This window comes from Melitaea cinxia, chromosome 17 (assembly GCF_905220565.1).
Source record: "Melitaea cinxia chromosome 17, ilMelCinx1.1, whole genome shotgun sequence".
Classification (NCBI taxonomy): Eukaryota; Metazoa; Arthropoda; class Insecta; order Lepidoptera; family Nymphalidae; genus Melitaea; species Melitaea cinxia.
In genome coordinates, this window is record NC_059410.1 from 10393226 (window position 1) to 10415189 (window position 21964).

At 32.3% G+C, this 21964-nt stretch overlaps 2 protein-coding genes across 2 annotated transcripts; one reads left to right on the forward strand and one right to left on the reverse strand.

Annotated features, from left to right (window-relative positions):
- Window positions 1-61: 61 nt before the first annotated feature.
- LOC123661604 (gamma-tubulin complex component 4) lies at window positions 62-10037 on the reverse strand. The gene is made up of 13 exons (XM_045596564.1): window positions 10017-10037; window positions 9842-9942; window positions 9632-9764; window positions 8983-9277; window positions 8684-8864; window positions 8199-8407; window positions 7993-8119; window positions 5471-5627; window positions 4897-5037; window positions 3692-3866; window positions 3222-3420; window positions 2268-2428; window positions 62-1228 (listed from the first exon to the last, which is right to left on the reverse strand). Exons 2-13 carry the CDS (start codon window positions 9896-9898, stop codon window positions 1066-1068), a joined length of 1998 nt encoding a protein of 665 aa, XP_045452520.1. The 5' UTR covers window positions 9899-9942; window positions 10017-10037; the 3' UTR covers window positions 62-1065.
- Window positions 10038-15657: 5620 nt separating this feature from the next.
- On the forward strand, window positions 15658-21317 carry LOC123661875. The gene is made up of 7 exons (XM_045596814.1): window positions 15658-15790; window positions 15936-16119; window positions 16192-16379; window positions 16657-16860; window positions 17553-17843; window positions 18076-18262; window positions 19190-21317. Exons 1-7 carry the CDS (start codon window positions 15658-15660, stop codon window positions 21315-21317), a joined length of 3315 nt encoding a protein of 1104 aa, XP_045452770.1.
- The last annotated feature ends 647 nt before the right edge of the window (window positions 21318-21964 follow it).

Consider the following 21964-nt stretch of genomic DNA (forward strand, 5'->3'; position numbering starts at 1 on the left):
GCTCGTGACGTTTTTTGATGGGGTTCACAAAAAAAAAAAAAAAAAAAAAAAAAAGAAAAGCTAGAGCTTACCATTTATTTATTTGTATAGAAAATCCATTCCGTCCTGCAAATTCACCACCACTGCAGACAGCAGCTCCAAACACCAGACACGGAAAACAAAATCATTTATTGCATTAACCCACACAACCAAGGGGTTTTTAAATATTGTTCAGATTTAAAAATACGCGTTAAAGATTTAGTTTTCGTATCTACTACATTTTTGAATAAGTACATAGTAAGTACAATTTCAGTTCGAGGCACATTTTGAGAGCCTTTTCATACTTTTTAATAAAAGATACACTATATAGTTCTATTTTTGACACAAAATGTCGCGCACAAATTATTTCTATTACTTATTTAAAAAAAAAAAAATGCTAAATAACTGACGAAGCCGACACGTTAGTTTGTATACATAAGAACGGCAACAGCGCATAGTTTTAGGCAAATTATCCCCACGGCGCTTGGCACACCCCGCACGCCGCACATTAGGCTAATTTCTCATAGGAAATCTTTAACTTGTGGCCAAAGCCGTCGTACCATCGTTTCATTGGAATGCAATTACTGGTGCTCCACTCGTACAACCTAATGCCTAATGTACGTAATATAATAATACACTGTTGTATAGGCATAGTAGAATAGAAATGATTTTATGTAGTAAAGTATAGTATTTATGATAAAGAAATATAGGATTTAAAATTATCTGTGTAATTTTAAATCCCATATCTGGAGTGTGAGTGCACTGCAACTGCGCTCTTTAGCCGCCTCTGGCCCTGTTAGTATTTAAAACACTAAAAAATTTGACGCACTTATATATTGAAGATAAAATATAAACATTGATTGAAAATTTGTAGACAAGTATGATTTAATTAGACTTTACAGCTATATCTGTTTTTTTTTTGTATTTCTTTTTTTCAGTTTATAAGGGAAAACAGTATAAAAGTCTTATCACATAATATATACAAAATAAAATTACTAAATAACATTAAGATACTTAGGTACTTCAAGTTAGTAAACAACCAGTATATTAGTATCTAAGCATGTTAGTAACAGACTGTGTGAGCTGAGCCTCTCCACTGAGCCAGCGGTTATAGTCGAGCCTCATCAACAGTCTAGCGAGGTACACACCACAGGGCCGGTCACGAAGTGATACTAGAAGTTGCATTAACTGTTTCACTAGTTTGTTGAACCTGGAATTTAAATAAGGCTTTATTATGGATATTTTAAGACAGGTATATTTAAATAATTGTTTGTTCTCAAACAAACAAAAAACCGTCCAAGTGCGAGTCGGACTCGCGCACCGAGGGTTCCGTACAAACAAAATAATAATAAAAAAATTATAACATGATGTAGCTAAAAATCTTTGCTTTTTGCAATTTTTCCTTTATCTGTGCTATAAGACGTAGCTACGTACCGAATTTCAAGATTCTGAGTTCTCGGGAGTAGTAGGTTTTAATTCCATTGCGAATGTCGAAAATTTGCAGAATAAAAGCTGTATCTTTTGATTGCGTTAGCTTAGAAGTTTAAATTTTTTACAGCAGTAGACTTGAGTATTTGACACGAATTTCAGCTTGATACCTCGACACACGACTTGCGTTAGCTTTCAAAAAATATACACTCGAAAAGAAGAGAACCTCTTCCTTTTTTTAAAGTCGGTCAAAAAAAACTTTGTTTTACTAACTAACCGTTACATCTTGAATGTCGTGTTAATTAAATTATTTAATTAAACATGTTTTAATATACTTTGCATTTGAAACCAATATTTTAACAGTCTGATATTTTTAGTGTTGCATCACATTACTTTGATACTACAAAAAAAAAGTATTGCGCTAATGTATTGTGTGTAAGTGCGTTTGACCCATGGTATTATATACAGGTCAGGAAACTAAGTTCATTGTAATTGATTATATTTAGTGACGTTTCACAAAAAGAGACAGAATGCTATTTTGTCTTCGTTGCACAGCACACTCAGCGTTTGTCATGCCTCTGGCGGCTGTAAACCATTAAGCCGACGTACCCCCACCACTGTCGTTGCCCGACCTGTGTATAAGACCGTGGTTTGAACCTTAAATCTTGATTAATAGTTGTATAGATTATAATCATAATTGTTTGTTTTTTGTTGCTTCATTTGTTTGTTTTCGGAACCCAACAATGAACAATCCCGTATTCTAGTGGTGAGTGTAAAACATTTATCTATATGCTATTTTAATAATAATCAACAAAGTTTACCGATCAGAATATCCACGAATGTAATAACTTTCAGCTTCCTTATCAGAGACGAACTCGCTCATGCTACAGAACGAGTGACAAAGCTTTAGCAATTCCATAATGTTGCAGAAAACTGGGTTGTTTATGGAATCCAGTGTATCGCCGGAGTCGTTGTCGCCAGACTATAAATAAGTACATAATACATATTTTATTTAAAAAAATTACAAGAAAAACAGATTAACAAAAAAAAGAGCTTGGTTGAATAATTAATTTTAAAAAATAATGGTTCGAATCGAAAAATTATTTAAGCTTTAGATAGCCTATTTATCGAGGAAGACTAAAGGCTGTATAACATTACGATAAAACCAGTTGAGGCGGAGTATCAAAAATTTTTACGGTACTACTGTGTGGCTACGGTACTAAAAGAGTCTACTGTGTGGCTATGGTACTGAATATAGCCACCCCCTCTCTTCCCGTGGGTGTCGTAAGAGGCGACTAAGGGATAAAATAGTTCCACTACCACCTTGGAACTTTAAAAGCCGACTGGTGGCGGAATAACCATCCAACTGCTGGCTTTGAAATACACAGGCCGAAGACGGGCAGCAGCGTCTTCGGTGCGACAAAGCCAGTACTGCGGTTACCAACCCGCCTGCCCAGCGTGGTGTATGGGCAAAACACATGAGTTCACGTTATTTTTGGCGTAAACTTTTGGAGGCCTATGTCCAGCAGTGGACTGTATAGGCTGTAATGATGATCAAAAATTTTATTCGATCGAAGTCGTGGGTACATCCATTTAAAAATATTGATTCGTAACTCTCTAAAACGAAATTCTTAGCTTAAAATAATTGCTATCAAACAAAATCTTGCTATGAATTTTATACAAATTTATGAACAAGTAATAACACCTTAACAGATACAACAAAACATCTTAAACATCATTGGATTATTAATATTTTTTAATAATTACAAACTTACCGTTACCGTCAAAAAAGATTGACTTAATATATCGGCTAAGAACGTGGCGTGCGCTTTCTTTAATTTCTCGAAATCGTTGGTTTTGTTAACTGCTTCCATGAGGCGAGAGAAGTTAGTCTCTAACACGTCAGCTTGGAGGTAATGTTGGAGATTGTCCATTAGAAACATCAATTTGTTATGTAATTGACACATGGTGAATCTGAAAAAAAAACGAGTGTGCTTTAGACCAGACGACTGAAGTAAAACTTCTTTAGCTCCATCTAACTTATATCTTCCTTTCAACTTCCGTTCGCCTCGCCCGGTCACACTTTTCTTAACGCTCTCGTCACGAATTCACCAGTTTACTCCCAAAGCCAAGTGAGCGTAAAGAAGCTTTACTTCAAAAGTTAGCGTGTCAGCTCCGACGCGTGACTTGAATTCACTCCTTAAAAACATTATCGTGATATTATAGAGTAGGCATGTTCCCTAACCTGGTAGATTGTTTATATGTCTTCCAGAGTGCATGTAAGTCGTGTTGAGTCTTCTTTATCCTTAGGAGGAGTCTGAACATGTCGTTGTACCGAGCGAGCACTTCCGGTGCAAATAAAAGATGTAGTGGCCACTTGAAGTCGTACTTTAAAATTATACTCGACCAACCATCAGCAACTATAAAAAGTATATATTTTATATGCACCTACTAATTAAAAAAAAAGGATGTATGGGTCCGGAAAAAGAGACTTTTCAAATAAATATTCCAACAGAGCTGAAGTTTGGTAGAAACCTTGCGTATGCCAGTAAAAATAAATTGCCGTCCGTACCGAAGATCTAAGGGGGCGGCCATAAAATACGTGAGATGTTTAAGGGGAGGAGGGGGTCGAGTCAAATCTCATCTAATCTTACGTTGGAGAGAGGGGGGCCTCGGCAAATATCACATAATTTTTTTTCTGATTGAAACAAAAAAAAATTATACTATTTTGGTCTATTTAATCCAGATTGTACATGCTTAAGATTTAATCTTAAGCGTAATCGTAATACGATTAATATCATTCACTAATTCGTTCGAAAGAAAATAATTTCATTCATACTTCGACGTTATACATCTACTGACTGTCTGATTTGTTGATTGTGTCTGATTACTAGTCTTAACTAGTCGTAAATAATAGCACGAAGCAATTTTTTTTTTTTCTTGTTACAATAACAATCCATTGCGTTTACGTAAGAAACCCACATTTTGAAAATCCTCACGTGAGATTGGGGGATGGGGGAGGGGCTTGAATAAAATCTCACGACATCTCACCAGGGAGGGACAGAAAATTAAAAAAAAAAACACCTCACGTAATTTATGGACGCATGCCGGACGATGTGGGCTAAAAGTTGTTCAAGGTCAAGGTCGAAAATGGGTTTTTTTTTTGGATTTTTCTCGAAAACGGTCACTTAAAAAATCTACAAAAAATATTGTTGTTTATACTTTTTCATAAGATATCGCCATGCTTAAAGTTAAAAAATTAACATTACATAAATTCAGCTAAGTCGGAGTTTAGTAACTTGACTTATTTCTCAAATATTTCTGGTGCATTACATTTGTTTTTTATATATGACACTAAATATATATCAATACATAAACTACACTACAGTTCAGACTGTGTAAAACGGTAAAATTTATATATTTATTTAAACAAAGATTTTTACAGTATACCAGTGCTGCTGTCATCTTCAACGGACGAGTTCGCTGATATATTAGGCTTCACGTACGGTAGCTCAAAACTGAACTTTTCTATATCAGCGCTGTTGCTAAGGAACACGGCCCGAGCTGCTAACTGGAATGCGTGGTTCATATCTGCGAACATTATATTAATATATTTATTTATTTAACAGACCGTTCTCGTTTTGAACTCCCCCTTGTAACGCTACTAGTGAAACACACTTTAAGGGATAATAACAAATATTGTGCTACAAAAGTTATCCTATCTAAGAGTTTCGTGATTAACAATAGCATACAGAATAATTAGTTTTTTAGTCGCTAACCGGAAGCGACAGCTTAACGTGTTCTCCAAGCCAGGGTGGGAAAACCCACAAGGTCATACACCGAGATAGGAAATAAATAATAAATATATAAAACAAATATAAATATCCCCCCCCCCCTCACGCGAGCGAATCGAATACGCGACTGCCAGTGTTTAGGCGCCTTCACCACTAAACCAGAGCAGTTGTCACGTCGTGTGATTGTCACGATTAAAAATAATTTCAAATTGTAAAAGCAGGTACTCTACCTCTAGTAGATGTTCGTGTGGTAGGTTTGTCGAGCATAGGTGCCGTAAGACGAAGCAATTCTAGAAATAATTCCCCACGACCAATAAGGTAGAAATCTTTCATGAGACGTAGTTCGTGTAAAAGCTGTGCTTCTTCTACCGCTACAGCCCATAAATGCTGAAAATCAATACAATATTAACATTAAGCTTCTTGCTGATTCTTCTGAGCAGAATATACCTTCCGAATAGGTAGTATCATTTTACTGTCACTATTTTTTTTTTTATATACGAATAAATCAGCTATCTTCCAGTGAAAGTCCCGCAATATTGGTCCAGGCGTTTCAGAGATTAGCCGTAACAAACAGACAGACAGACAAAAATTGTAAAATATGTACAATACATCCATATGCATTTAGTAATAATCGGTTATTTTAATATTAAAAACAGACATTGCAATTTTATTTATTTGTATAGAGTATAGATAACGATATTTAAAGTATTAGATTTTATCTCATACAGTTTACATAACGTTTATATCGTGCTTAACTTATTATAATTAATATAAATATATATACATCTTCATCTTATCCTGACACTGAAACTATAGACTTTCAGTATCAAATCTGACGACTGAATGTACACACTTAAACAATGACAATACATAGAGGGAGTGAAACAAATATTCCACGAGATAATAACAAGAATGATGCAACATCAAGGAATGTGGATTACGACGAACTGCTTGTTTCCGCGGGCGAGATTGGATGGTACCAACTGTTCCTTTTCGTTTCAACAAGCCCGTTTTACGTTTTTGGTGCGTTTTCGTACTTCACGCAACTTTTTATGACAGAAATACCATCGAACCATTGGTGTTGGATACCAGAGTTAGAAAATATGACTGCCATTGAAAGACGAACACTCGCCATACCGCAGGACAGTGATCGACAGTATGGCTATTCCCATTGTTTATCATATATAGCAAATTGGAGTGAAGTTTTAGAAACAGGACAAAAACCAAACGAATCATGGTCTACAACAACTTGTCAAAATGGATGGGAATTTAATGTAACTGAAATTCCCTACCCAACAATATCTAGCCAAATGGGATGGGTTTGTGAGAAAGACAGCTATCAAGCAACAGCACAGTCTATATTTTTTATGGGTTCCATAATCGGTGGGTTAGGTATTGGGTGGATTGCCGATCGATACGGCCGAATGCCAGCTGGTGTTGTTGGAAATTTGATTGGATGTGTGGCGGGGGTGACCACTGTTTATGCACGTAATTTTCTGGAATTCTGTATCTGTCGATTTTTCATGGGTATGTCATACGATACGTGCATGATGATGATGTATTTACTTGTTCTCGAATATGTTGCGCCAAAATATAGGACGCTTGCCGCTAATCTACCATGTGGAGTATTTTTTACGCTAGGTATGGTTATCTTGCCGTCGTTATCTCTAGCTTGTGGGAATTGGAAGAACCTTGGACTAGTAACTAGCGTTCCAATGGCTCTTGCCTTACTAGCTCCATTTGTTATACCAGAAAGTCCGAGATGGTTACTGTCACAGGGTCATGTTGACGAAGCGGTGGATAAAGTTCTGACTATTGGACGAATAAATAAAAGAAAAGTTCCGGATGATCTCGTAGAACAATTCAAACAATCAGTTCCCGCAACGAATTCGAAGAACAGTTCAGGAAACCTTATAGACATATTAAAAAGACCATCACTGAGGCGAATTTTGATATATTTATGTTTAGAATTTATGTGCTGCACAATAATATTTGACGCATTACTTCGGAGCATCGGATCGCTAGCTTTCGATTTCTTTCTATCATTTACTTTATTATCTTTAACTGAATTTCCATCACTATTAGCAGTATCTTTAACTTTAGATTTAACTGGTAGAAAATGGATAACAATTATTATGATGGCAATTTGTTTTATATTTAGTATTTTGACAGCATATGTGGGTAGTGGTCTACCTTCTGTATTATGTGCTATTGTGGCAAGATTTGGTGCAAATATTACATATACAGTCACATCGCAGTGGGCTGCTGAAATTTTGCCTACTCCAGTAAGAGGATCAGGTACATCTGCCATTCAGATATGTGGATATGTGGGCACTGTGATATCACCCTACTTTGTATACTTAAAAGTTTATGTTGCTGAGCTACCATTAATTATTGTTGGTATTGTGGCAGCAATAGGTGCAGTAATAGCTATGTTTTTGCCTGAAACCGCTGGTAAGAACATGCCACAAACTTTTGAAGAAACGGAAGATATTATTCGTGAACAGAAGTTTTTTGATATTCCATTTTTACACAAAAATGTAGAAAGTCAAACTACATGATAATTTTAAATGCATTATTTTTAGTAAACAATTATTTGATTGTGTTCCTAATTATAATATACTGCAACTATATAAATAATTAATATGACATATGAAGTAACTTCAATTTTTATATCATACCATTTTTAATTTTCTACCTTTTGGTGAATTGTTAAAAACTGTTCTTTTTTTTAATCAAAATAAATACATACCTTTGTAACACATTCTTTTATTTCTCTAACTACACTCCTCAAGTTATGGACCTCAAACTCCTCAAGAGTTTTAAGTTTTTGCAGTTTCTCATGAAATTCTGCTTCTTTCTCTTCCCAAATTGTAAATCTAAAAAAGAAAAAAAATTATTGACTATATTTTAAAAAAACCTTTGTATAAAAAATTAAATATGCATAATTAAATATACCTTCTTGAATCAGCATCAATCTTCTGTAAAGTTAACATTGGCCTATTTACTGTAAAACTATTACTCTTCTTAATTTTCTTAGGATCAAAGCCAAACAGAATGACAGTTTTACCAATAAATAATATCTCTTGTGCCAAGGATAGTGGTATAAAATATGGTATCATGTTAGGATTTAAATTATACCCACAATCTAATGGTGTTTGTTGTAGCTGTAAAAGAAGAAATTATTAGCTTTTCACTATATTTATAAAAAAGTTCATAACAGAATTTAGTTCGACAGCTTATTTTGAGCTTAAAATTTAGCTAATATATAAAAAAGTATGAGAATTATTTAGATGGGCGTAAAATAGCTGTATCTGATTAGTTATATTAAATCAAATAGTGTAAAATATATGATATATCAAAAAATATAAAACCTTGTCACTTGCAATAACTTAATACATAACAAGAAAAAAAAAATATTTGTATATTATGTCGACAGTTACCGTTGATACAAGCGACTTATCACAGGTATTCGTTGATGATGGAGTTGAAATAAATGTATCAGATGCATCATTTTTCTTCATTTGATATATGAAGAACTCCTGGTAAGGATCTCTCAATTCTCCATAAAGCAGCCAAGTACACAGTTGATTTATAAAAACCGTGTTAATGCAGCAGAATATTCTAAAACAAAAGATAGTTTTTAACATATCTTAACTTATTTGATTTATAAGCTGTATCTGTTGTGAATATGAAAGTATTTAATATTTTTTTTATTATTATTAAAAAAATAGGTACATACTGTACAATAGCTTCATGCACCATTTTATTGCCATTTAAAATATATTGATGTATGAGGCTTAGAATCTGGCATCCCATCAATCTCCTTTCTTTTATTACATTAATAATTCTATTTAATGTATTAAATAAGCCTTGGAACTTCTCAACATAACTATAGAGCAGAGATAATGTATAATTTGGATTTCCAATAATAAGCTCCTCAACTTCCTTTAAAGTTTTCTTGTATGACTGCAGAACTTCAGATATACCTTCACTTAATGCTTGTCCATATAATCCATAAGACTTATGTCCAGCAGCTAATAAAAAAAGAAATTATAAAGATTATTTAATTTTTATTATTGTGACACATGCAGCTTGCAGCATGCAGATGATGCATATCACATACTAAGTGAATGTGATATGAAACAGACAGAGAATCATTGATGAAACGTTTTAGTATAAATAAATTTGATATGGGCACTTTTTTATCTGTGTTAACAGAACCTTTGTCTGATGCAGCAAATTTGTTAGTTAATATGATCTTACATTATCAATGATTCTTTCTCCATTTCTTAGACATAGTGGGAATTAGGGTATGATGTGGCTGGCATGTCTGTGTAGACAAAAGTCCCTAAAAAAATAAATTATAAAAAAATATAGTTAAAAAAAACCTGTTTGTGATTTTCTGGAATGAAATGCTGTTCCCAAAACAAAGTTTTGAATTTTATGATGGCTCTTAGCTATGGAATAGATTCTGTTGTAAATTTCAGCGTCTCCTTCATTAGCATAGGTATGAGGTACCGGCTGAAAAAGTAGTTTTATTTAAGATATTAATTTGCTACTTTTTAGTTGAATTTAATAATTGGAATGGTAAAATTTACCTGAGGTGCATTAGTTTGAGAGCAATCCCACAAAACTAACAGAGCATCGTATATCATTTTTGCTTTTATTCTTTAATAATTCTTAACACGAACACGTATTTCTGAAATAAACGATAGAATAAATATTAAATACATATGTTATATCATCGTTTAAAATTATTAAATGTTTATTTACTTTTTTGAAATATGACTGAATGATTTCTGTAAGTATTACTATGCTCTGTGCTGAATGATTTTTTTTTTTTTTTTGGGATTTTATGACCTGGTATCTACAACCTTTAGGTCAACTCTTATTATTCATATACATAATAATAAGTCTATGAGCACATTTCATTAAATTGTTTTAATTGTACTCTTTATGTATTTGTAGATGTGCTTGTAAGTATGTTTGTCTTGTAATAATTGTTTTAATGGCGGCGGGCGGGACAATAAATCACACTTATTTTTAACATCACTAAGTTCACTGGCCAACACTAGTCTGTCAATCAAAAATTTTGGACAATCAAAAATAATGTGTTCCACAGTTCCATCACTTGAATTACAATGTGGACAGGTTTTATTCGCAATAATGCCGAGTCGAGCAAGGTGTGACGGTGCAGTATTATGACCAAAACGTAGTCTATTTATGATAGTAATAAAGTCTCTAGTAGCATCTTGCATACGATGATACCAAGGTCTTGCAGGTAAACTTTCTTGTATGCTCCCATACCATTTTCCTTTCGTATCTTGATCTTTCTTCCACATTTCTAACCACAACTTTTGAGTATTCTGGTCAATACATTGCAAGTAATCGGACATAGGAACATTCATTGCATTTCTAACGTCAACAGCATTAACTCCTTCATATGCAGTTTTATCAGCCATTTCATTGCCAGAGATACCTTTGTGGGAAGGCACCCATAGAAAGAAAATTTGAATATTTTTATTATGGTATTGGTGAATTATTTGTTTAATGAAATAAAGTATATAATTAGACTTGTATTTAACTGTGAGGGTACTTAAAGCTGTTATCAAACTCAAGGAATCAGAAATTATTAAAAAATATTTAATGTTATTGATTTCGCGAATACGCATTAATGCCTGATACACTGCATATGCCTCTGCCGTAAATATAGAGCAGGGTTCATGCAGAATAAAACTTGAAGAAAATTTTGCTTGTGGATCATATAGAGCAGCATGTACATAATCACTTGCTTTGCTCCCATCAGTGTAGATAACATAGTACATTGTATTTTCCTCTAAAAATTTAAGCATTTCCGAATTATTGTTTATTGTCTGTTGAACTATATTAATTGGATGTGAAATACATTGATAAGAGAAAGAGTAACATGGCCATGGAAACTGTTTTCTAATTTTAGAAAACCTATTGTCTATTTCCAGAAGTATATCGGACAGTGTTGGAGAATTACCACATAATAGACCTTGTGCTGTTATTAATGGTCTTCTTGGTGTTCTATCTATATAAGGTACAATTTTATTTATTACTTGAGTATTGTTTGATGCTATTAGTTTGAGACAGTATCTTTCAGCAAGTAATATTCGCCTCAAAATCAAAGGCATCACTTTTGTCTCAACTTCCATGGCCCTTATGGGAGTTGAGCACATAGCACCAGATATTATTCTTAAAGCCTTATTCTGCAATATGTCTAATTTATTTACATGAGAACTATTCATATAAGCGAGTGAGCTATAATCTAAGTTACTTCTAACAATACTTTTATACAATATTGACAATATTTTAGGGTCTGCACCCCATGTTACGCCACAAAGTGATCTGATAACATTTAGTCCTGTGTGAGCATTTTTGGATACATATTTAATATGTTCTTCAAAAGTTAGTTTTGGGTCCAGTATTATTCCTAAAAACTTCTTTGAAGTGACTCTATTTATAATTTCATTATTGTAAATAACATTCGAATTTGAGGTTTCATTGCCAAAAAACATAACACTACTTTTAGAGGGGTTAATTTTTAAATGTAAACGATCATTATAATATTGTAATAGTTGAAATAAGGATTTGTTCATATTATCTATTGCAATCTCTAAGTTGTAATTACTGCTATATAATACAATGTCATCAGCAAATTGTAAAATATTTACATTCTTATTATTTACATATTTACAAATTTCACTTGTGTATATATTGTATAGTAGTGGAGATAGCGTGGCACCCTGCATTGTGCCTTTTGAGGCACATTTGGGTCCATATAAAATATTGTTATGCCTAGCATAGATTGTTCTGTTGTTCAAAAAATTAAAAATCCACTTACATAAGTGCCCGGGCACACCCAACCTAGACATGATTTGAACTAGTATACCAGGATCAACACTATCAAAAGCACTTTGAACATCTAGGAATACGCAAACAGTGTTTAATTTTCTATGTTTTGCATTTTTCAGGTCAGAGATTAAAGAGGTGAAACTGTCTGCACTACTACGCCCTCTACGGAAGCCATATTGTATATGTGGAATGAAACACTTGGATTCAACATACCAGTCAAGACGGACTTTCACCATATTTTCGAATATTTTACCAAGACAGGATGACAAGGAAATTGGTCTATAAGAACTAGCAAACTCAGGAGATTTGTCGGGCTTAAGTATTGGGACAACACACTGTGTTTTCCATGACTGTGGAATAGATTTATTACGCCAAAGCAAATTGAGGATACTAAGAAACAACTTTTGGGCAGATACATCTAACTTTTTAATTACTATGTAAGGATAATCATCTAAGCCAGGAGTTGTATTTCGTCTAGAGTGCAAGCTTGTTAAAAATTCAGACCATGAAAATGGATCCAGTAAAAAATTAGAATTTGGGTTGTGATTGTTGGTTTCAAAAAGAACGTTCAGTTGATCTACTTCAATTAAGTTGCTATTATCTGATAATTTATCCAAGAGTGGAGATATAAACTCATTTGTATATGATTTATTCTTAGGTCTTATGCCTTTAAACATTTTTAATAAATTCCAAATTTTACTTATGTGAGTATTTCTATTAAAAGTGTTACATAAATTATTCCATCCAATTTTTTTCTGTTCTGAAATTGTTCTCTTTTTCTGGGCATCTTTTCTTTTGTAATTAATATAATTTTCAATAGTAGGCTCTTTTCTATATAGTTTTAGTGCATTATAAGAAGCAATAACACTTTGTTCACATATACTATTCCACCAGGGAGATGGTGGCCTGCTTATGAAAGTGTTTGTTTTAGTGAGCTTTGGAATTGACATCTCTTTAAGAGTATCTAAATGAAGACAGAAATTATTATAGGTTGAAATAGGATCATGTGATTGAAGTATGAGATCATTAAACATGGTTTTGGAAAGTGCTGTGTATGTTGCCCAGTCAGCTTTTTTATATATGAACCTATCTACAGGGGAATTGAGATGATATTTATCTACATGTAATAAAATCTCTGTTATTGTTGGATAATGGTAACTTCCCATTGTATCATCATGTACAGACCATTCACATAGTGGTGCGAGGCTGCCACTGATGAAGCTTACATCAATGGCAGAAGAAGTTTGTCTAGGGCGATTTATAGTTGTAGGTCTACCATCATTTAAAATACACAAATCTAAGTCATCAATTAAATTAAATAACTCCTGACCTCTACCTTTCGTTGACTGACAACCAAATGCAATATGATGAGCATTAAAGTCACCACTCATAAATATGGGTTTTGGTAGATCGTTAATAATGTAACGGAGTCTATTAATTCGTATACGCCCACTTGAAGGTGGACAGTATACACAGAGAATTGTTAAACTACTATGTCCTGTTGATACAGATACAGCAACTGTTTGAATGTCTTCATAAAATCTGGTATTTAATATATTATACTTAAGGTATGGTTTTATCAGTATTGCAACTCCATTATGTGCATTATTTGAATTTTTGTTGTAAATATTATACCCTGGTATTTTAAAATTATTATCTTTTAACCATGTCTCATTAAGAAGGCAAATATCAATATTTTGTTGTTTTAAAAATTGTATCAATAAAGGTTTTTTACTATTTGCACTTTGAATGTTATACTGCGCAATACGTAACTTGGATTGTGTAGAACTAGGCCCTACACAATCCATTATGTTAAGTTTTTTAATAATGCATCTTTAATAGTTTTAAAATTAGTGGGTATACTGTCATCTTTATTGGCTAATTCCACCAACGTCTGCACTAGGGCCATAAGTACATCGTTGTTGGAAATTATTTGACTTTTAAGGTCTTTAGAATGGACTGTTTTAACTTTATTTACATCTTGTACAGACTTATTTGCAGAGATATTTACAGACTTATTTACAATAACATTACTTTTTACAGGTTGTGATTTTGGTGATGGGAGTGGAGGGAAATCTGTTTCATTTGCGGTGACTTGTTTTGTAAAGGCGACACTTGCATAAGATATGTTGTTTTTCTTTTCGATAATCTTCTTTGTTTTAATAGGACATAATCTAGATATCGCAAGATGAGGTCCACTGCAATTTATGCAGCTGATTTCTGTTGGTTTATCACATTCCTTATACAAGTGCTCACCTCCGCAAATACTACATCTTTGTTTACCGTTACAAATCTTTGCTGAATGATTAAATTTAAAACACTTATAACACTGTAGTAATGGTGGAATGTATTCGAAAACTCTGTACGAGAATAGATCATATTGTACATTATTAGGCAGTACATTAGATAAAAAGGTTATGCTTACAGTCTGCAATGGAATGCGCTCTTGTCCTACTTTCTTTGAAAACCTTCTTATTGCCACTATTTCATAAATTGAAGAAAGTCTTGTGTAAAGTTCTTTGTTAGATATATTCGCTGGAACGAATCTAATGATGCCAGTTTTTTCAATTTGCGCTGCCGGTATGAACGCCTTCATGTTATATTTTGTGAGGAAAATAGTGTTATTAATAAAGTTATTGGCCGTATTATATTGCTTAAAAATAACTGCTATTTTATTTGCATTCACCCTCTGAATACCCGTCACACCTTTTACATCCATTGCGAAAATATGATTTAAGTATATAGGGCTCTTGTTACCCAATCTATCGTCATTTGTGGATTCTACATATACTTTAAAATCTGTGTTTAGTGAGTTTTCCGGATACAGTCTTTTGTAATTCGGTTTGTAGTACGGTAAATACGCATCTCGCTCATCACCGCAGCCAGATGGTCCAGAGCCTCCTCCTTCATCCGTAGGCCGTGGCCGTTTTTTTGAGGCGGGCGGGTGAGACCCGCCCCCCTCGTTTACCTCCATTGCTATTGTGCTTTTCAGCAGTTATTAGCAATATTTTAAATACACTTTAGCTATTAAAAAAAAATCACTTGTCAGAAAAATTTTAAAATTAAATTTTAAAGTCAACCGCGCTTTTTCAAGGTTCCCGCCAAAGTCCCTGTGCTGAATGAGTAAAAATGGCACAGGTAACATAGCAAAAAAAAAAAAAAAAAAGGCTATAAAATAAGTGTATTAAAATAAAGTTTTAATCACTTGTTTACTTAAAATTTTCTTAAAACAAAATAAGAAGTTCTACAAATCTTCAATAATTCAATATCGAAAGTTCTAGCCTGTTTTAAAATTATCTGAGCTACTTATTCTAATTACTTTATCTGTGTTACAACAACTTACAAGCGAATGGAGTGCGTTGACCTCGGTTCTGCGTCTACCTCTCCGCGCCGCCGTTGAATTGATTCATATGTTTGGACATATATAAATTTTGTAAATGATATATAAGAAAGAGCTTTTTTGTATATATACGTTTACATCAAGAAAAGGCTGTTAAAATTTTACAAAAGTACATTATGTGAATTATTTTGTACGATGGCAGAAGCTTGTAGGCTAGGAACTAAAACAGATAGAAAGATTGCCTGTACACAGGACGAAAATTATTGTGTTTTTAATGTTCTAAGTGTTTTTATATCTCTCGTGTCCATACTTGCCGATTTAACAACAGGTGATTAGACTTGACCCTTCTAGCAAAACCTTTATCAAAGTTTAATGACTTCTAAATATTTATCCTAACTTTCAAAGTATTTACGATAAAATTTTCTTGTCTCGTTATAGTATTTTTTTTTTATGCAGTAATATTTTTATTTCAGATATTTTAGTTTTTGCAGAGTATTGTAAGGATGGCTATTTATATTGGGCTTTGTCGACGATGATATTTATACTTTCTCCAAACATTCTAATAAATATTTTTTCATTGCGATGGTTTATTATTGACCAGGAATCAAATCTACGTCATTGGATAACTCATTGTAGTCTAGTTGGTTTATTAGAAAGGTAAAAAACTTATAAAGAAAACATTTATCTAAATAAATTTCAAAAATTTATGATTTCTTTCCTTTTTTATAGGTACATTATATACCTACAAAAAGTATTCTCATGCAAGAACTTAGAGTCAATGAAAACGCAAAAATTAATATGCCAGCGTAATGATCTAAGTTTGTTGCACTTTTTGTACATATTTACAGGAACCGTACCGCAAATTATATTACAAACATATGCTGTTATTATGCTAAATGAAAATTATCACACAAAAGGTAATAAAATAAGTCACTACATATTTTACTTTTTTTTTTTTTTTTTGTACTAATTTAATGTAGTATTGTAAAATTTAAAATATTTAATAATTATCAAAAGTTGTACATTATTCAAAATAGAAAATTACTTTAATCAATCAAGTAGGCTTTAAAAGCACTTGAATTTTCATGTTACAAATTAAAATTATACTTGTTTTAAATATTTATAGTATAAAAAGAAATGTTATCATTGAAAATATTACTTTATAGTTCAAAAATTCGTCAAATTCTTTTTCAGTGTTTGCTCTAGTTGCCTCGATAGCGTCTGTGATATGGGGTTGTGTAACATATATTTACAGTATTACAAGTTTTAATACCAGTAATTTTAAATGGAGTTCCATTGTATTGAAATTAACATGGCACTTTGGTATATTGATTGGAAGGATTGCTGGAATACTTTTATTTACTATTATATTTGGTATATGGGCGTTGATACCTTTAGGTAAGATAGATTTGATTGACTAACAAATAATCAGTTTCTCCTTATGTCACCTATATAATTTGTCATGTAGTCAGCATATAGTTGTTAACAGTAATGTTAGCTCAAGAAAATTCATTGATCAATTAACATAGAATGGTTAACAGTAATGTATGTTATATAGTCACTTAATATGTTGCAGTCATTAACTAGAACTAGATTAAATTCATTAGTCAAAATAACATAAACAAGGTAACAGTAACATATTATGTTAATTAGTAGGTTAATCTATTGTGGTCATTAACTTGAATGGAGTTAAAATTCATCATTCAATTATTATAAAAATGTTAATAGTTACATGTGTTAGATAGGGCATGTTTCACCAGTATTTTTTAAAGTTTATCCTGCACATAACTTATGAATAGACTAAGACCTGGAGATAGAATAAGCTATTAGGGCTTGTTCCGCCTCCATCAAGAAACTTTGTAATTGAAGAATTGTGTCTTGGATTCACAACTATAAATAGAAATATTGCATAAATATAGTAGTATTCGGTGGTGCAAAAAAATAATATACTATTAATTTTTATCCATTGGATACTATCATCTTCTGTCTAATAGTGGTAATGGTAATCGGTGAAACAGTCTTAGTCTTGTAATCTATTATTAAATGGTTAAATAGAACTTAATAAAATTTATGATTCTATATTCTTTTAGGCTTACACTGGTCAGCCATGACATTTTGGATAATTACACAGAAAACGACATTCTGTCCAAATAAATTAGAAGAAACATTTTACAATGCTGTAATGGGTTTTGTGTACTGCTTCTGTTATATCAATTTACGTGAAGGCCATACAAGGTATCGCCTCTTAATGTTTTACACATTAATAGTCACACAAAATTTTGGAAGTTTATTCTTGTACGTACTGATATCCGATTCAGAAAAGCAAAAGAAATTATGGTCCATATCTGCAACTGTTTGTGTAATAGTTGGAACACTAATTGGTAAGCTTATAATATTGCTAAAGCAAAATATAATTATTTTTTATATCTATCCTCTAAAGTTGTAAATTACTAATGTTGTCTGAAATAGTGAACTTTTTTTTGTTTTTGAGTAATAAAGTTTTATTGTGCAACTCTTCTTTTTGTTGTTAATTTCATTGTATGTCTATTGGGGTTTACAATCAAAAGTTTATAAATAATTATCATTACATATTGCAATCCTATTTATTTCCAGGTATGATGGCAATGATATTATACTACAGGTTCTTCCATTCAAAAGGGCCCATTCCCTGGAAGAATCAAGATGATGTTGAATTGAATAATAAAGTTGTGGCAAATAATTGTGAAAACAAAAACAATAAACAAAATGGATTAAATCATGTTAGATCTTTTAAAAGTGCCAACAAAGATAATGATACAAGGTAAATCTTTATGGAATATGCTGTAGTTGGAATTACTTAGTAAAATATTTTAGCGGACTTGATTTCAGTAAAGATGAGATTCATCGAAGATGTTTAGGTCTATTAATTTATTGATGACTATTGTCTTGAAACTCCCGATATTTCGGTGACGTTTCTGGCGATCAAAGTCACCCTCGACTACGACACTGTTATGTTCATTGTGACTGTGAAAGTTTAAAATCTTTTATGCTATAACATTATTATTATTACTAGCCGTGCCCGCGACTTCGTCCGCGTGGATTTTAACAAAAAGTTATTGTTCAGTTCGTCGAGTTAAAAAATACATAAATTTCTAAAATAAAAGTAGCCTAAGTTACTTCTTATTACATCAGCTATCTACCAGTGGACGTCCCGTCAAAATCGGCCTAGCCGTTTCAGAGATTAGCCGGAACAAACAGACAGACCGACAAAAATTGAAAAAAATGTTATTTTGGTATATGTACTGTTTATACATCATAATCATTTAGTAAAAATCGGTTATTAACCGACTTCCAAAAAAGGAGGAGGTTCTCAATTCGACTGTATTTTTTTTTATTTAGTTACATCAGAACTTTTGACCGGGTGGACCGATTTCGACAATTTTTTTTTTAATCGAAAGGTGGTGTGTGTCAATTGGTCCCATTTAAATTTATTTGAGTCTTTTTTCGTCGACCAACGTTGTATTACTTGTCGATGTAATTGAAGTCAGTTTTTTTTCGTTTGTCTGCAAACAATTATTTTAATATTACAAACAGATACACCAATTTTATTTATTTGCATAGATATAATAAATATAAATAATGAAATTGTCGATAAAAAGACTACAATTTTATGAATGAAAGATTAAAAATTTATGGTAATAAAGTTTAATTTGAAACAGTATAAGAATGTTTCTTTTGTATTTTACAGAAATGATACTACCACAAGCAATCAGCAACTACCGCCAAATGATAGTGATAATAAGTTCTTATTAGATCATTGGATAGCTAGATCAGGTTCACCAACCTTTACATCAGCTCCAGTGGGTAATTTAAGCATGGATATATCAAGCATCGAAATGTACTCTATTGAAAATACACCACAATCTGCAACCATAAAGAGAGAAAATCAAAATAATCAAACAAATATGAAAATTACTAAAAAGAAAATTTGTTCACCAACAGAATTAACATTGAAACTATCTTCAATTGAAAATTTAGAGAGTTCTATTGATGAAATCACTTCCAGTTCGTTAAATATACAAAAACGTCGCGGAATATGCTCATCAGATGATTTGACTAACTTAAACTTAGAGAATTGCAATATGATAAATGAAGATTATGTTAAAACCATCAAGACTGATAGTTCAGAAATTAGCCACGACACTGATGGCTCCAATAAAAAAACTTCGTCGGATTCAATAGACATGGATCTAGATTTAAGCTTCAGTGATATCAATAGCTCAGACATTAACACATTTAACGAGAATATCGTACAAAAACTTTGTTTGAGTGCATTGAAAAATATAAAAGTTGGAAATCAAGATGCTGATATTGAAAACATACAAAGAATAGCACTTGACATACTTAAAGAAATGTATACAAAGAAGGATAAGATAAAGAATGGTATAACAAGTGAAATACTGCAATCAAAACGTGATCTGGATACTCCAACAGAAATATTATCAGTGCATGATTATGAAAATATATGTGCAGTAAATATTGCTAGAGAAGCTTGGGGCTTAAGGTCATGGAATGGTTACTGTGATATTGAAAATTGGTTGCACGATGGCAGCGTTGTCCGAGATAGAAGTAGAGACACTTTGACTTCAGGTAGCTCGGAAATAAGTAGTTGTATATCGCAAGAATTAAAAAACGCTATATTAGCTGCACCACCATTCCCTAAAAAGGCGCATACTTATTCTAATGTTTTTGTGAAATTTGAAAGAAGTAGTCAAGAAGATTATGTTAATACAGTAATGTGTCATTCTAATGATGACACTTTCCTGGCCAAACCTTGCATGATAGATAGTACTAAAGACCCTAATCACTTAGAACCAATTTTAGAAGAACTTGATGATTTAGGTGATATTGACGTATCATGCAAAAAAAGATTAAATTCAGAAAGTTCTCTTGTAGCAACTATAGATGAAATTAGAAAAGCAACAGTAACCAATTCTCCAAGAAATTTATATCACAGAAGGGAGCATCAGTGGGACTCTCCACAGTTTCATTCAGCAATCGGAGCTGACAAATCGGAGACAAACCTTAAGAAAGCTATATGGAAAGAACCTTATAAGTTTGATTTAAGCAATAAAATGGAAACCTTACCAGAAAAAGAATGTATTTTAGATGTATCACATGGCTCAAAGTTTGAATCAAGTGTAAAACACTCAAATATTTTACCAGTGTCTACTAATCTTAGCATAGATAGCAATAAGAGTCAAAACAAAAATATTACACGAAGGCAAAAGTCAATTTGCACAACACCTCAAAACAAAAAACTTAATAATAAACCAGAACAACAAATTCATGATCTCTCAAATAAAGATATTGACTTTTTATGGCAACTAGTTACTGACAATTCATTACCTTTAAATTCAATTGAAGATGTTTCTCTAAGTCGGAAGACTCCTTCATTACAGTCTTTAATACAGAAAGAATCACCCCCAAACTTAGTTAATACAACAGCATCTAAGATATCAAACATTAAGAAAAATGTACGGAGCAGACCAAGGCGAAAATTTTCTATTTTAAGAGATAGATTTGAACCAAAGGCTAACTTACATTCCGATGAGGAAATTTTATATCACTGTTCGGAAAATGTTGCCCAACAAATAGACTCCAACATAATGAATGTTCATAATCAATTTGATCATAATAATCAAACAGAACTATCTCCTCAAATACTATCGAATGCTACATTAAATGACGAAAAGAATTGTTCTGTAAATAAAACGGATGTGCCTTCAAAAAATATTAAGGAAAAAAAGTCATTATTTATGAAGCAGGTGCTTAGCCCACCACGGTTTAATACTAAGTTAAGACATAAAGTGTAGTGGATGATTATTAGACCAATTTAAATAAGTTCCTACATGATAACTACTACATAGTGAATTATTAAATGGTTTCAATTCAGCATAGCGTTGGATTAAAATCTTAAATATTTTTGTACTTAAAGCAAGTCAATATTAACATGATCTCACCGTAAGTGTAGTCATTTTATTAATGTTCTTCATTAACATGTTGTTATTTTGATAATTTAATTACAAGCAAGCAAACAGACATATTGGAACATTGACTGATTACAATTTTACTTTTAAAACGTAATGTAGTCATTAGGCATTTAAGAAAAGACAAGAAAAAGCAACTGTACTCATTAAAATTTTGTGTTTAGGTAAGTTGTCTCATCTTCTCTTGTTGAGTTTATTATTTTGTCTTTAACCTCGTAAGGCTTAAAGACCTAATTAGGGGACTAAAATATTACATATTATAATAAATATTGATGTTGCAACTAGTGACCTACAATTATGACAAGATGTAAACCTATTTTTTTTATTTAATTTAAAGAAATCCGACTATTCATAACTTCTATCAAAATAACCAAACTTTGGACACATCTTTAATCTTAACATTGTCAGTTTTTCATTTTAAGTTAAAATTTGTTATGTTAACAGTGGCAATTGAAAAAAAAGATTAAAGTCTT

Excerpts from the sequence above, each read along its gene's own strand:
- LOC123661875 (XM_045596814.1), top strand. The coding sequence starts at position 15,658 with ATGGCAGAAGCTTGTAGGCTAGGAACTAAAACAGATAGAAAGATTGCC. Across the intron at positions 17,844-18,075 it reads AATAGTTGGAACACTAATTG|GTATGATGGCAATGATATTA; the intron begins GTAAGCTTATAA and ends ATTTATTTCCAG. Across the intron at positions 18,263-19,189 it reads AACAAAGATAATGATACAAG|AAATGATACTACCACAAGCA; the intron begins GTAAATCTTTAT and ends TGTATTTTACAG.
- LOC123661604 (XM_045596564.1), bottom strand. The coding sequence starts at position 9,898 with ATGATATACGATGCTCTGTTAGTTTTGTGGGATTGCTCTCAAACTAAT. Across the intron at positions 8,120-8,198 it reads ATTGATGCTGATTCAAGAAG|ATTTACAATTTGGGAAGAGA; the intron begins GTATATTTAATT and ends TTTCTTTTTTAG. Across the intron at positions 3,867-4,896 it reads TGAAGATGACAGCAGCACTG|TTGCTGATGGTTGGTCGAGT; the intron begins GTATACTGTAAA and ends TACTTTTTATAG.